Here is a 15384-nt window from a genome sequence, read left to right as displayed (position 1 = left end):
ACCACATATTCTAACTAAAACGAAGATAGAAGTTCTTGAGTTGGGTTTGTCTTTTTCTCCATGTAACAATTTCAATTTCTTCACAGCGCTAAAAGATTTACACCTATTTTCCCGTAAGCTGGTGTTGAAAAAGCTTCACTCCAGAAATTCTGATGATTTGGGAGGGGTAATATCAGAACAAGAGGCCCTGGAAGTATTGGAGGAATTGGAGAGAGAGTCTGCTGCTGGTATTTCAGGTATCTCTTTTCCTCAAGTCTGCCCCAGATCTACCACATTCCCTCCCTTGTCTATTTGTCCACAGGTGGAGATCTTCACACGATTGGTGGTGGAGGATTTCCATAAAATTAAGAACAATGGAGCTAGAGATAATTTATCTTACCAACAAAGGAAGGCTCTTAATGATCTGAGAAAACTGGGTGACGTAGTCATTAAACCAGCGGACAAGGGGGGGAATGTGGTGGTCTGGCCGGTAGAGAAATATGAGAGGGAAGCATTCAGACAACTCAAAGATAAGGAAACATATGCCCAACTTACAACAAATCCGCTTGTCTCCTTTAAGGGTGCTTTGGTTAATATTTTGGAGATTGCACATGAGAGAGGAATCATCTCTAAGAAAATCCTTGATGGGCTGTCTGTAAGGTTCCCTGTTGTGCCCACGTTCTATCTGTTACCCAAGGTCCACAAAGACTCTATCTCACCTCCTGGGCGTCCTATTGTCTCTGGCATAGGAGGGCTATGCGACCCAATATGTAAATTTATTGAATATTATCTTAAACCACAGGTGGAGACTTTGCCCTCCTATGTCAGAGACACTATGGACATCCTGAAACGTGTTGATGGACTGTTCCTCGAACCCGATATGCTATTTGTGGTAGCAGATGTAGAGTCTCTGTATACGAGCATTTCTCATGAAGATGGTATACGAGCTGCTCAATTTTATCTTGAGGCAAGTAATTTGGATGCTGATCTGAGGGGACTGGTGTTGGAGTTGTTGCGGTTCATTCTTACCCATAATTTCTTTACATTCAAGGATAGATACTACTTACAAACGCGTGGTACCGCAATGGGAGCGGCATGTGCGCCCTCGTATGCAAACCTCTTTCTCGGTTATTGGGAGAGGGGTTTGTTTTCCGACGGCGCACATGCCTCTCCCAATATACTTGGATGGTTCTGCTTTATAGACGACATATTGTTTATATGGCAGGGTACCACTGATGAACTACACTCATTTATGGGGGGTCTGAATCGCAGCGACTCCAACATCAGGCTTACCTACAATTTCCATCATGAGAAGATATCCTTTTTAGATATTGAGCTCAGGGTGCATTCTGATGGTTCTGTTCATACAGACATGTTTCGTAAAGAAACTGCAGTTAATGCATTACTACATGCCTCGTCTGCACACCTGGGCTCAACTATTAAGGCTATCCCAGTAGGCCAATTTCTCCGGGCCCGGAGGATTTGTTCATCGGACAGCCTATTTGAGCGGCAGGCCATTGACCTTGGGGACAGATTTCAAGAGCGTGGGTACAGCAGGCGGAGTATTAAGAGAGGCTATACTAGAGCGAGGAAATCCGAGAGAAGGAATCTCTTAGTCCCACGGAATAAGAAAAAGGAATGTGATGCCGGGTTAAGGTTTATTTCTACATTAAACCAACAGTGGGAAACAATGCGGATGATTCTTAAAAAGCATTGGCCGATACTTATGACAGACCAAACTCTCAGTAAAAATTTACCAGTGGTGCCTCAAATGACGGCCCGTCGTAGTCGAAATCTTAAAGACATGCTAGTGAATAGTCACTATGTGACTAGGCCCCCATCCTTATTTGGAAATGCAGATAGGAGGAAGGGGTTTTTTCCATGTAAAAATTGTCTGGCATGTAAAAACCATGTACGGGCCACATCATTCACATCTTCGGACGGCTCTAAAACCTTTAACATCAACATGTTCATTACATGTACAACTACACATGTTGTTTACTACGCAAAGTGCAAGTGTAACCTAATATATGTAGGATTAACATCACGTGAGTTACGAGTAAGGACACGTGAACACGTTAGGGACATTATGGCCGCCCGTGATGTGGATGATGTTGGTGGACTCAAGTCGCTTCCCCGGCACTTCAAACTGAGACATAACTGTAATCCAAATGACTTGCAGATATATGGGATTGACTGTATCCAATTGGGTATTAGAGGTGGGGATGCGGTGCGATTCCTCACCCAGAGAGAATGCAAGTGGATTGCAGTTCTGGACACTGTAACACCGAAAGGCTTAAACGAGCAAATTAGTTTTTCCTCCTTTTTATAACATTTGTGTTTTTTGGATTTATTTTTATTTTGTATGTTCTGTGTCTTTTATAGTTTATTGCCATATGAGAATGAGTATCTGAGAGTATCCTCCCTCTTGGACCCCTGACATCGAGCAACGGTTCCGGGAAGAAGACTTTCACACATGTTGGAACGCCTGGATCATATATTCACGACCTTTCTATATATATATATGTACACGTTTTTGTTTTTTTTTCTTCTCAGTTTTGCACTATTTGGTATAGTTTCCACTTTATAGTGGTCTGAATATGTTATATTATTTTTTTGTATTTTCACTTTTTACGTTTTCACTTCACCTTTGGTATTGATTTATATTCTAAATGAATTTTCTTCACATTATATATATATATGTATATATATATATATATATTTTTTTTTTCACTTCAGATTTTCACCTTTTTATTGTATAATCCTGCGGGATAGTTTTGTGAAAAAAGCTGTATTCATACATATTGAGGTTTTTCTCACCTCGTGTTTCTAGTGCATATGGTATCATACACTTATGTATATAACACTTATATTTTATATTATTTATTTTTTATTTCTCATATATATATATTTTTTGTTTTTCGTGTCTATAATGGTCTGGATTGGGCTAATTGTGCACTGATGCGTTACTGTCTTGTGAATATTATACTTTATATCTTGTTCAGCGGTGCATATAATATTGCATTGGTTCATAGCGTATAGATCTCCTGTATTGTTGTTGGAGATGCGCCTTTGTATTTGTTTTTGATTCCAGTTGCTAGATTGCACCGCCAGATGGGTAGAACGCATATCCTGAGACGATGATGCGTCATCTTTAGGTGCCGCTGTATTGTGTGGGCGGTCCGATGACTTCACCTGTTGTTCTGGTGATCAGCTCTGGGAGATCATCAGTGCGCATGTCCTACACGTTGAGATAACCGGCGTGCCACTTCTGGCGCCGTTTGATGACGTGTGCGGTTCAGTGACGTCACCAGTCGTTCTGGGTGAGCCGCACCGCCATTTTGGCGCCGTTTATTGACGCGAACTCCGGGTCCCGTTGTGATGACATGCGCCATCTATGATGATTCTCCACAGCTGTGATGGGGTGATATAAGGGAGAGTGGGACAGAACATGCCATCACAGCCCCCCGACGAAGCCCACGCGAAACGCGCGTAGGGGCTACACGTGTGGCATACTAACTAGCTATGGGTAAGCGGTTTTGAACAGGTTTTTCATTATGTGGCCTCCAGACTAAGATTTTGAGCTATTATGTTGTGATGGTTTATTACTGTGAGGGGGTCACTTTGTGGGATTCTCTGGATATCTGAAAGAAAGACTTTAAGCACTGGCACTTTACTTATCTCTGTATATCCACTATACACATTCCATTGCTGTTAGTATTGCTACATGTGTGTTTTTTTCTGTACCTGAATTCTTTATCATATGGAGCTCTTTTATTATGTGACCCGTCTTTATGTACTTCATTGTCTATATTATTAACTTTTCAGAATAAAACTATTTTTTATTATTTTCCTTGGTGGATGTCTTTACTCCATGTGTTTTTGTATACAAAGGGCTCGTTACTTGTGGATTGCCTGACAAACATGACCAATCCCCGCATGTTGTGGCTAACAGCCGCGATAGATGCGGCCGGGGGACTGGAACATGTCACTCAAGCACCCGCGATACTCTGTGGTCATAAAGACCACAGCGTCATGCACCTTTTAATGGCTGCTCCAAGGTACTGCAGACAAGCTCCTATTCAATTGGATCATTGACTTGTGTCATTTGTAAGCACAATGACCCGAATAGAACTATGATATGAAGATTTCTCATATACTAAGCAAAGTTTTCATAAAACAGAATTTTAAAAAATAAAATCACATAAAAGATATTTTAATTAAATATTCATCATAAATCATTGATTCCTCAGATGGACATAGATTAGTCCTAGATCGTGCTTGAAGAAAATGATTACGTTACTCAAAATTCTGTCTTACGTGTGATTTGTAGTAAATATTAAGTAAAAAGATGCACATGCTAACCTAGAAGAGTCATTAAGTAGTACAACAGCATGTAAACTATATTGTGCCATATCTGAATCAAGAGCCTAAAGGATGAATGCCGGAAGCTCAGTCTTTAGAAATCACTCACCCCATGACTCATGTCCTAATTTAGTACAGTTTAAAAAATGAGAGAGGTGGGACGCAAGTCTGGCATTTGTAATTTTGTTAAAGAGTACATCCACTTTCACAATAAAATGATAAGATAGGATGATGCAGAGTTGTGTCATATAGTTGTTCTTCAAAATCACTTCTTTACATTTTTTGTTGATATCCCGGCCGCATGGTCTACACCAAAAGTCTCTGCTGTGGGCTACTCTAAACTAGAAGCATTCTGATAGTCATTCTTACCTACCTAAAAATCCTATGATTTTCACTCCACTTACTAAAGACAGTAACTTAGCAGAAGGAAAAGGACGCTGCTTAGGTCATGGTGGCCCGCAAGCACAGATTTAGGGTGGTGCACACAGCATATTGACAGCCCAATCCGCTAATAGTGACTTAAATGTATATTTGCTATAATTGATTTCTTGTGAAACTGGAGGTACGCTTGAGGAGGATTACATGTCCATCCCATTGGCCTGAATCCTTCTACTAGATCCCCTAACATAGAACTAATTTGGATATCTCCAGATCACAATTCCCATTCCATTCCTAGGTTTACCAGACTATAAAAACCTTGTTTTATTGTGGATATAAAACTACAATGCTGAGCTGGGAATAAGATGACAATAGGTAGTATAAGGGTCTCGGGAGAGATGTGTAACAAGACAGGAAAATGGATTAGTGATAAATAGGCAGTGCTTCCTTGGCTGATGTACGTTTTCTCATAAATATGAAAATATTCTGTGTCCTTCCTACAAAACCTCTGATGACAGAACACTGGATTAGAACAACGATTTTATTACTTTGGAAACATCAATATATCTTTTTGTCCAATAGCACAAGAATGCCTTTTCTAATCATAGAACTTTGCATACTAAAATACATTTAAAAAAATACTTTACATGGGGTGCTGTAGCGGGAAAAACATTCAGAACATTATTGTTGGCACAAATTATTTCACATCTGAAACAAATCTATGCTTTATTGAAAAATAATACACGGAAGCCAATCTATAACGAGCAAGAATTGCTACTTTGTGGCCGCTGATCAGATGCTGCATTCATATGATGGCCCAGTCAGGTAGTGATTACAGCAGACTGGTGGGGGATGCGGCAGTGAGTATGGAGGAGCTGCACCAGTGCACTAGGTGACATAACCCCCTTATCCAATTGTGTGATACTGCTAGGGTGTGCCATTGATTTTTATTGCTGATGTAAATTCAGGTGCTGCTGTTGGTCTTGGAAAAAAAAGAATGAAAAAACAAAAAACCCTTTTGGTTTACTCTGTACAGTGCAAGTCCTGAGTGCAAGCTGTGCATGGAAGTGAATGGGACGGTGTTGTATTTCCCTGCACTACATTTCTAAAGGCCCCGTTACATGCTTCAATGTCCCAGCGATCCCACCAACGATCCGACGTGGATGGGATCGCTGGGACATAGTTAGCTGATCGCTGGTGAGCTGTCACATAGACAGACTCCCCAGCCATCAGGACCAGCGAGCAAGCTGGTATCCAAGGTAAACAGCGGGTAACTAAGAGCGTCGCTGATTGTTGGTCTCTCGCTGTCACACGCAGCGATGCGCACTGGCCAGCGGGAGACCAATGATCAAAAAGCGGCCCAGGACGTTCGAGCGCGATCAGCGATACCCGGAAGGGGGGCCGGTCGCTGATATATGTCAAACACAGCGGTATCGCTGGCGAGATTGCTGTGGCATCACAAAATCAGCGATCTCACTGTGTGTGACGGGGTCTTAAGGAATGATAGAGGTCTCTGAACTCCCAGCAATATGACATCTCTTAATTTGTGGTAAAGCATCTTGGGTCAAACTTCAAACTTTTTTAGTGCATGAACAAAATGGAAAATGGAAAGGAAAATGAACTACTGATTTTAAGCCATAGTGACCTTAACCAAAAATGGTCCGGAGAACATTTAGTGATGAAAGTAGAGATCGGTGGTGTAGTGAAATAGAGGAACATCCACTATTTTATTATCCCATGTTTATTTTATTGTTCATCATTGTACATACACAGCTTATAACACTAAGGCTGGTGTCACATATCCATAGATTATAGTCTGAATACAGACATTGATATACAAACAAGCCACAGGAGCCTCCTGACCAGAAGTCAACAGCCCTGTGGCCTGCATACAGGCATATCTACCTCATAACCTCCTCTCCCACACCACAAATGTCCTTGATAAAGACAGCTGTTCATCGCAAAGTTGGACCTTTCTTTGCAGGATCAAAATAAAATATTCACTTATTGCATCAAGATCTTCTTTCTATCTTAATTTCGGTGCTGAGGATTCTGTCTGCACAGAACTCAACTGCCTCATGGGTATAAATGGGTCTGGGTCAGGAGACAGTCTGTACATCCCAGTCCGTAATAGGACAATGGGTATGACGTAAGGGTGCATCTGGCCGCAGATCCTAAACTCCGTCTACCTACTGTAGGGATTCTCTCACTCTGGTAGGAATTATTCCTTAGGAAGCTTTGGTCCAATCGTGCAGTTTTTATTGATGTCTACAGATTGCACAGCACAAAAAAAAACCCTCAAACCAAAATCCCTAGCCTTGTCAAGGCGGTAACTAAACAGAAAAGTCCCTGGCTACTCATATACAGATGAACTAGCCCCAGCTTGGTCAAACAAAACAGCTATTGTTCATGACAACCACTGATACTTGCGGTTCTCTGCACATGGCCTATGCAGAATCTTCTCAGAGAGGGATTCTGGTCTGTCTCTCTCTTAAGCTCCAAGACACATGCAGTCTGGTCAGCGTCCCTGATTTGACTGACTAAACAGAACAGCTAGCCTAGTTATATGTAGGGTTAGCCAGGTGATGTAATCAGAACCTGTAGAGCTAGGATTTAACCCTAACCTACATGGCTTTGCTCACTACGTACATCTTTTCCTGCCTGTGATTTAGTTTTATTTTAAATTTTGTGCATGTACTTTCTGACAATTTTGAAGTCATAAGCATGTAGTTTAACCTATGAAGAAAACAACAAAAGACACACCTAACATGATGTGTTGTAAACAAAGTGCAATAGCAACATAAATGCCACAAGAAGAGAGACTAGGAACATAGATTTTATTTTACATTTATTTTTTTTGTAGTTTTTCATTTTTACAATAAAAACAAAAATAAAGAGATATGAAACAATCATCAGGTAAAGAATGACTTAGTTTGCATTATAGAACATTGTATGGTATGGTAAGGAATAATTAAAGGGGTTTAAAACAAAAAAACAACATTGTAATTAAATCTGTTTAAAGCTGCATTCACACATTATTGTGTCACACTCCACCATCAGATCCCATGATCAGAACTGAACAGCCTCACTGGCATTTATGAGGATGCCAAGATTGGATCAGGAGACCAGCAGCCGGTTTATGCATTGCAGTCCATACTCAGACCGCAACCCAAACATGTGCTAATTAGTTATGCAACTTACTAATATACCAGACTTGTGCAAGTTCCCCCAAATTTCAGCTACACGCAGCGTTTCCCATGCAGTTTGTGCTTCCCAACACAGAACAGTTTTTCAGTGTCAGCATGTGGAAATTGCTGTGTGAAGTGGGCTAGCTTCTCATTATAATTGCTAAGACATCCCCCTTCTCTACACTGGAGACATCCAGTCAGAAAAGGGGGCTGACTTAGATAGAGACAGCTTGCTCAATTCTTTAGTCTTAATTTACACCTTCACATGCTGACGCAAACTAGAAGAGGTTCTGCCAGAACTAAAATTACAAATAGCCTTAAAACAAAATATTAAAAATGTGCTAAATGATTCAAAACAAAGGCATTTTCTTAGGCCTGTTTCACACTTCCGTTTTTTCAAATCCGTCAAAATCCGTTGGTTTCCGTAAAAAAACGGATCCGCCATTTTTTTTGCAGGATCCGTTTTTTTGTCCCATAGACTTCCATTAGTGGTTACCGCGGATCCGTCAAAAAAACGGATCCGTTTTTTTAAAAACGGATCCGTTTGCATCAGTTTCCGTCAAAAAAACGGAAACGGATCCGTTTGGCGGACACAAAAACGGAAGTGTGAAACAGGCCTAAGAAACTCTATACTGCATACATCTATCCAAAGACATTGCAGTTATAGGCACCATATCACAAAATTAGAACATTTCTTGTGGTCAGCAAATTGAGGTAAAATTACCCGCAGGAACGCTTCTTCAAACTTTTTGCCCCAAAAAATTGTATCTTCAGCAAGTTAAAAAAAAAGTAGTTTTATAGGGAATAAATTTATGGACTTTCGTGCGCTGCTTGACAAACCACCACATCCAAGTTATGTTACAGGATTAACCATTTATTATCCAACGCGTTTCAAAGTGTATAGCACTTCTTCAGGGGTTGACATATGATAAGTCCATAAATTTATTCCCTATAAAACTAATGCTTTGGCTGACTATTAACCTTACGTGCTCAAATCTCTCCTGGAAAGGGTGAGTATAATTATCTTATCTTCTTTAAAGTTTACCCAGATAAGACCCTATTGCACTCTTTCCTCCTATAGATTATACTTATAAAAAAAACCAGTGAAAGAAGGACTACGATGTTTTCTGTAAATCTCAGAAAATATAAATAAAATATGGAAACATTTTTAAGAATGATTAAAAAACAAAAACGAAATAAACCCTCTACTTTTCGTTGCCTTAGGGAAGTGTTCAAACCACACTGAGGATTATGTGGTGGAGCGCGACCATTGGGAAAGGTCAATGAAAGGCAAAAAAAAATTACTCCAGAGATGATTTTTATGGTTTTAAATTAAAACAAATTAAAAACTAAAAAAAAATCAAGAAAACATATGGTCTGTTTCTCTTACATCAAACAACAAGAATGTTTATTCTGTGATGCATTCCCAATAACAGCTGGTATCCTTGAAAGCAGAGCTTGAAAATGAATTGTTGATATGTTACTTTAATTATTGCATAACGCACAAGTAGCATTTATCAGAAAATAATGTGTTTGATCCAACAAACGCCCAGAGTGCATGGAGAATGCGTATGCACGAGGGTCTTCAAAATACAAATATGTCTGGGTAAACAACACCTTCCCTTATCAATACTCCCAGCCTGTGGCTGATTTTACATGAGAAAGGGTTACAGGCAATCAATAACTATACAGAAGGTAATGACCAATTTCCCAATTTTAGGTTAAACATATGTAACATTGTGCTATTCCTGAAATAAGTTGCTTTAGGCTGGTTTGTGCAAATGTGATACATCATCTGCATTTATAACAAAATTCCCATGCAAAGCGATGACAAATCATCAACTTATTACAGTAGTCTAAAGATAAAACCAATGTCATATCTGGCCCGTTGCTTCAATCATGCCCAATTACCCTAATGAAATCATTTGTATCAATTTTTCTTGTCTCATTTACTTCGACTGATTCTCATTACGAACCCTCATTATTGTTTGCAATGGACCAATGTATATAAATCGGATGTAAATTCTCGGTGTAATGGACCTTAGGATATTCCATAAGAAGAACTTGTGACTATGACTAGAGCTTTTTATTGCCCTAATGAAATAAGAAAAATGAACGCTTAGCACTCATCAACTGAGCACCGTAGTTATAGATCAGTGTATCACCATCCAGTTATTAGAGAACCTCACTATCTGAATAGTATTACCTTATCTTTTATTATTACTTTCACTATAACAGTAATTGGCATGTCTTCTCTCTATGGGAGATCTTCAAGAATAACTAGTTGAGGATCTAGGACTGGTTTGATAAACACGGTTATTGAGCGTAAAGAGGTAGAAATCTCACTAGGTTCCCTTTTACATGCATGAGAAAGGCTTACAGGCAATCAATAACTTTACAGAAGTTAATGGCCAATTTCCCAGTTAGAGGTAAAAACAAATGCAACATTGGGGTAATAAGTTGCTTAAGCTGGGTTTGTGCAAATGTAAGACATCATCTGCAACAAATCTGCAACTTATCAGAGTACTGTAAATATCAAAACAATGTTGCTTTAGTCATGAAATTGCTTTCATTTGGATTCTCTAAATTATAAAATAATTTTATATAACATGGAGTTCGTTGGTCAAGGAGCTTTAAGGCACGTAAGATACAACAGAAGACAATATCTTAATGGAAAGTTTTGAAAGAAAAAGATTCTAGTCACTCTGCTTGGACATCGACCATCCAGAATCACCAATAATTCTGAAAAAAATTGAAGGCTCTCCTGATTTACAAAAAATTTTTCTAATAACAAAGACTTTCTAATTTGGAAGGTTTCCCATCTTCTTTTTTTGAATTAAAGATTGGGTTGATTCCCCCATCCTAAAGGTGACCATATATCATAAATAGAAGTTGATTAATGGTTAAAAAATGTAGAAAGAAACCTACTCGGGCCATTGACTGCTTGCTGACACTGCCTGTACACATTTTTGTCAATATTAATTGGGCAAGTGATGGCCAACATATTGCCCTAAGTAACGTTCTTTGAACATTATGATGAAAGATTTTAAAACGGAATGATTGCTTTCCCAGAAAGTTTAAACACTTTTTTCAAACGATGATGGTGGGTCATCGATTGGCTAAAATGATCATTCATTGATATATTACATCTGACAGAGATAGGTTATGGTTTAAATTCACCAGTTTTGTCAATTTTAGTGTAATGCCCATGCGCACCTGAAGACTAAGGGTCCTGTTTCACTTAGCGACGCACCAGCGATCCCGACAACGATATGACCTGGTAGGGATTGCTGGTGCGTCGCTAAATGATCGCTAGTAAGCTGCCAAACAGGCAGATCTCTTCAGCAACGCAGCAACGATCCAGCGATCAAACACAGTGATGCATGCTGGCCAGCAGGACGCCGACGACGAAAAAAATGGCCCAGGACATTCCTGCACGATCAGCGATATCTAGCAGGGGGGCCGGTCGCTGCTGCGTGTCACATGTAGCGAAATCGCAGGCGAGATCGCTGTTGTGTCACAAAATCGGTGACACATCAGCGATCTCGCTATGTGAGACAGGGCCTTAAGAAAGAATAAGCAACAGAGGTAGCTTCTCCAAGCAGAAACAAATAACAGGAAAGTTCTAGTTAGATTGGACTAGTACACCATTCCAGGTAGTGTTTCATCAAGTGGCTACCATGAAATATGGACTCTGGTCAAAGGAGAAAATTAGTTGTGATGGAAGACAAGACTGTGGCCTTGATAGTACAGTCTAAGAAAATTAACTGCTGCAGACTACTATCTCCCAACTCACATATTACCAAGTGGAGGACAGATTGTCACCAAAACAAAAGGATTCATGAGATTCAAGTGAGCACATATGCTACAGGCCACAAAGAGCCACATAGAGGAGAGTAGTAATAACCATGGGAATCTTGGATTTTCAGTCTTCGTGTTCAACAGAAATGCAAAGTTTCAATATACAGGTTAGAAACTCCTATCATAGGTCTGGACAGCCCGGCACTAAAACATCAGGCATACCCTACTGTTGCAATCATTGGTGAATGGAGTACGGCAAACCACCTGGAGCAGAACTACTTCACTGGTCGACTACTATAGTACATCTACAGAGTAGTCGTTTTTTCACAGCTCCTAGCCCATCAGTACTGACTGCAAGCTCAAGGCCTCCATCTATCACAGACAAAGGTAATGATTTCTTAGTAAGTCTGTTGTAGAGATGAGCGGATTGATTTGCGGGACCCTGGTCCCAGAGTCCAGGTCAGTGTTACCTGGCGGCCAAACAGGAAGTCTTATGGAACTTTTACCTTTCTTTAAACAAATACATTTTCATCTTGCTAAAAGGTTTAAAAAAAGAAAAATAAAGGTAAAATTAACATAAAAAGGATACTACTTATTACTCTACAGCAAAGTTTGGGCATGATTAGGCTATATTCACCATCACAACAATAGTCTACATAAAACAGTAATTCTAGAAAATATGAGGAATCATAGTAAGAAAACATGGATTGAAAAACAATTCTGCTCAAATGTAAAATACAATAAAATATATTGCTGGTTAACTTTCCATCCACTGTGAATAATATTTTCAATATAAGACAATTTAAATTTTGAGTGTGTACATTCAGCTGGAAAAAAAACCTGCATAAGACATTTTATGATGTTTTTTAGAAGAAGCTGTAAAACAGTAACATGACCATAACCTGAAACAGCAAAGAACAAATAGAAAATTTCAATCTTGATTTATAAAAAACACTTGAAAACAGCATCAACATATTTTACCAGAAAACACAGGAAGGCAATGTCCAAGTCTTGAAACAAAGTTTTAAAAGTACATTTGGTCCATAAAAATGGCCCCATCATTCACAATAGAGATAAGGTATTTTTTCCGTTTTGCAAAGTATTTCCATTGAAGTATGAGACTTCATAGAAAAAGGTGCACTTTTACAGCAGGAAAACGGAAATATAAAATACTCGGATACAAAACTTTATATACATTGGACAATCGCATTTCAGTACAGTTGTACCGCAGAATCTCCGATTCTTCACATACCGAAAGATAAATAATAAACAGTAATGTAAGATATAACAGGAAAATGTAACAGGTAAAAGGAAAATAAATGAATGGAAAACCAATAGAACATTGAATAATGTTCTGTATTGTAACATCTATGATGTCCCACTTTTAATTCCTGAATTGCCAATCACTTGATGTCCATATCAGGTGCGCCACAGTAAGAGGTCCAATGGAGTCGTGTACAAGGTCAGGTGTCATCTTCCTTTTCATGAGCCTGCAAAAGCAAACCAAAAAACTTATAAATCTTGAGAAAAACAAACAAGAGATGAATAGCTATAGGGATTATTGAGACAGAAAATTAGAAAGCTGACGTGGGTACTAAAAATGAATGATGCCTTTTAAATATCATTTTCTTAATCAAAAGAAATTCAAAATTATTTGCCAATTTTTTTTTACTTTTTTTTGTGACATTTAACTGTATGACACTATTTATTGTCCACTTTGCAGTATAAATACGGTAGTTGCTTTTATTCTATAGGTCAGATAATACCCGGACCGTCAACGCACATGTACTGTCAGGACAAAATGTCTGGAAACAAACACATTTTGCTGCTTCTGAGTTTTTAGACACATTAGTCAGATGTTTTTATCATTACTTAAGTACAATTATAAGCATCTCATAAGTTTTTATGCTTTATTTCATCAAGTCTATGCAAAGACTCAATAATTACAGCGTCATGATCCAGGTCGGGGTTTGTTTCTGGTTATCTTTTCCCCGGTCTGGTCATGCGGGGGTTAACTTTCCCTGCCTCGTTTTGGGATCTGTTTGGCTATTTCAGTCCGCTGCCGACTGCAGGCAGCGTCAGTTATAGTTCCTGCCTCCAGCTTGAGCGGCTGACCCCGTTATACCCCGATTTGTCCTCTGCTCGTTTACCTAGGTCCCGCTCCCAAAATTCCCTGCGACTACGCTCATCTTAGTGCTTGGTCTCCGTGTTGTGACCCCTTGGTATTTGACCCGGCTTGTCCTTTGACCTGTTTGTCTCTCTCCAGTTTCTGACGTTCCTGCTCTCGGTCGGCTCTGACTTTTCTGGCTTGTTTGTGACGTGTATTGCTCGGTTCTCCGGTACTGCATTTCCTGTTGGTTTCTGACCCGGCCTGTCTGACTACTCTCCTGCCACCTAGTGGCACGTGTGCTGCGGCGTTGTGGTGCTCCACTGGTAGTGCAACCTTCCTCCCCCACCAGCACCCCCTGGTGAAGGTTGCGCATCACAATGTCGAAGCACATTATTTTTCAAATTTTCTGCAATTCGCCCTGACAGCTGGTTATCACCTTCTGTGCCAAACCCTGACTGATGACTACCCATTCTTGTCTTATCAGTGCTTGGAGTATCTCGCAATTTAAGTGTTTTTGTCTGTCCACCAACTTTTTGAGGTTCTCAAAAGGATTGAGATCTGGGGAGATTATTGGCCATGGCCCTAAAATTTCAATGTTTATTTCACCAATCCACTTTGTTCTCACATTTGACTTGTGACATGGTCTCCATCAAACTGGTGAAAAGCATTGCTCATCAACAAATTGCTCCTGGAGATCGTTGGGAGAAGTTGCTCTTGGAGGATGTCGAGATAACATTCTTTATTCATAGCACTGTTCTAAGGTGAAGTTGTGAGTGAGCCGACGACTTTGTATGAAAAGCAACCTCACATATGAATTGTTTCAAAGAGCTTTACTGTTGGCATGACACTGGACTCATGGTAGCTTTAACTTTTTTTTTTCTTTGGACAATCATTCTGACAAATATCCCAAACAGTCTTAATGGGGTTTCATTGGAGAAAATAATGTTACCTCAGTCTTCTGCAGTTGAATCCCTGAATTTCCTGCAAAATCTCAGTCTGTCCTTGATATTTTTCTTGGAGAATGGTGGCTACTTTCTTGACCTTCCTGACACCAGACCAGCCATCAAAGCTTTCACGTCACTGTGCATGCAGAAGCACAGACACTTGCCTGCTGCTATTACCTAGCAAGCTCTGAATTGGTATTGAACGGATTCCATAGATGAATTCTCTTTAAGAGATGGTTCTAGCAGTTGCTGGACTTTCTTGGGCTCCCTGAAGACTTCTTTAGAGCAATTGAACCTCTCTCTTTTAAATTATTGTTGATCTGATAAATAGTTAATTTAGGTTCTATCTTACAAGAAGCAATTAAACCATTGTCAAAAGAAGACAATAATTTCATGCACTAGCCTTCTTTTAAAATAACCAGTCTGGTCTTATAATTCAATCAGCATGACAGAGGGATATCAGCTGCCTTGTCCTAGTTAACACTTTCTCTTGAGCCATTGAGAAGATCACTGAAATGATATAAGCAGGGCTCATTTTGTGGCAGGATGAAATTCAGTGGAAATGAGGTTTTATGAATAGACTAAAAAGAACCTGTCACCAGAAAAAGCGTTACTAAAC

The 15384-nt window shown here is 39.6% G+C and overlaps 1 protein-coding gene across 4 annotated transcripts in view; it reads right to left on the bottom strand.

The window, feature by feature from the left end:
- Positions 1–7539: 7539 nt before the first annotated feature.
- Positions 7540–15384, bottom strand: part of LOC141051266 (solute carrier family 22 member 15-like) — a 353709-nt gene continuing 345864 nt past the window's right edge. For all 4 annotated transcript variants that reach the window (XR_012220613.1, XM_073548125.1, XM_073548126.1 and 1 more), the window contains one exon: positions 7540–13201. Coding sequence is in view for 3 of the 4 variants with exons in the window: in XM_073548125.1 (XP_073404226.1) it covers positions 13175–13201 (27 nt within the window). In the remaining variant the exon portion in view is untranslated. The remainder of the gene's footprint in view (positions 13202–15384) is intronic.

The sequence above is a fragment of the Dendrobates tinctorius genome, unplaced genomic scaffold, assembly GCF_039654945.1.
Source record: "Dendrobates tinctorius isolate UK_male_01 unplaced genomic scaffold, ASM3965494v1 ptg000156l, whole genome shotgun sequence".
In the NCBI taxonomy this organism is placed as follows: domain Eukaryota; kingdom Metazoa; phylum Chordata; class Amphibia; order Anura; family Dendrobatidae; genus Dendrobates; species Dendrobates tinctorius.
The sequence above is the reverse complement of the archived record's forward strand: the minus strand, read 5'-3'. Positions and strand labels throughout refer to the sequence as shown.